The 988-nt window shown below is 65.3% G+C and overlaps 1 protein-coding gene across 1 annotated transcript in view; it reads left to right on the top strand.

Moving 5' to 3' along the window:
* Positions 1-146: 146 nt before the first annotated feature.
* NR2E1 (nuclear receptor subfamily 2 group E member 1) overlaps positions 147-988 on the top strand; it is a gene marked incomplete at its 5' end in the record, with an annotated part of 10568 nt that continues 9726 nt past the window's right edge. The window contains 1 exon segment of the mRNA XM_014964435.1: positions 147-416. Coding sequence (XP_014819921.1) covers positions 147-416 — 270 coding nt within the window.

Below are 988 nucleotides of genomic sequence, written 5' to 3'. Positions count from 1 at the left end.
CCCCCCCGTCCCCCCACTTCTAGCAGGCAAGTCTCCTGCTCCCGCTGCTGTAATCTTCCCTTCCAAAATGGGTCTTGGCGATTATAGAAGATCCAAATAAACGTAGCGGGGCATGAATAATGCTCATTGTAGAAAACTGACACTTGCTCAAGGAAAAGAAAGTTGGCTATAAAATCACTTCATTATTTGCTTGTACCGCGGCTCCGGGGCTAATCCCTCCGGAGGTCAGATTGCTGAGCGCTCTCTCTCTCTCCCTCTCTCTGCTTTCAGGTCGGATTTTAGACATCCCTTGCAAAGTGTGTGGGGACCGCAGCTCCGGGAAACACTACGGGGTTTACGCCTGCGATGGGTGCTCGGGATTTTTCAAGCGGAGCATCAGGAGGAATAGGACCTATGTGTGCAAATCGGGAAATCAGGTACCGGCCGCAGCGCGGTCCCCGCACCCACCGCCTGCCACCTCCAGCCCCGCACCTCCCGTGGGCCCCGCACGGCCACCTTCCCCCGCCAACACGAACAGCGGAAGACCCCACGTAGCCTCCTTCTCCCTTCCAAGGGGGTCACGGGCCGTGGGTGCCCCGACCCGCTTCCCCCCGGCCCGTCTCCCCGCCGCGGGCCGTGCAGCCCCCCGCTGCCCCCCGGGGAGAGGGGAATGAGCAAGGAGGGAGCGAGGAGGGCGGCGGGGGAGGCGAGGAAAGAGAGGGGCAGCTCCTCGGTAAGCCGCAACCCGGTCTTGCGGCCGGTCGACGGACAATCGACACGATTTTCACCCCCGGCCGGGTCGCGCCCGCACCCGGGGGGGGGGGGGGGGGGGGGGGTGGGATGGTGACCAAAAGGGGGGGGGGGGGGGTGCGGAGGCAGCTCCGCTTTTTTTCCCCTTCCCGCTCCCGCCGCGCTCGTTTCCACCCCCGGGGACCGTCCCGGCGAGGATGCGTGGGAACCCCCCCCACGCCGACCCCCGCCGACCCCGGAGAGGGAGGTTGTGGGGGGG

The sequence above is a fragment of the Calidris pugnax genome, unplaced genomic scaffold, assembly GCF_001431845.1.
Source record: "Calidris pugnax isolate Ruff unplaced genomic scaffold, ASM143184v1 scaffold219, whole genome shotgun sequence".
Lineage (NCBI taxonomy): Eukaryota > Metazoa > Chordata > Aves > Charadriiformes > Scolopacidae > Calidris > Calidris pugnax.
The sequence above is the reverse complement of the archived record's forward strand: the minus strand, read 5'-3'. Positions and strand labels throughout refer to the sequence as shown.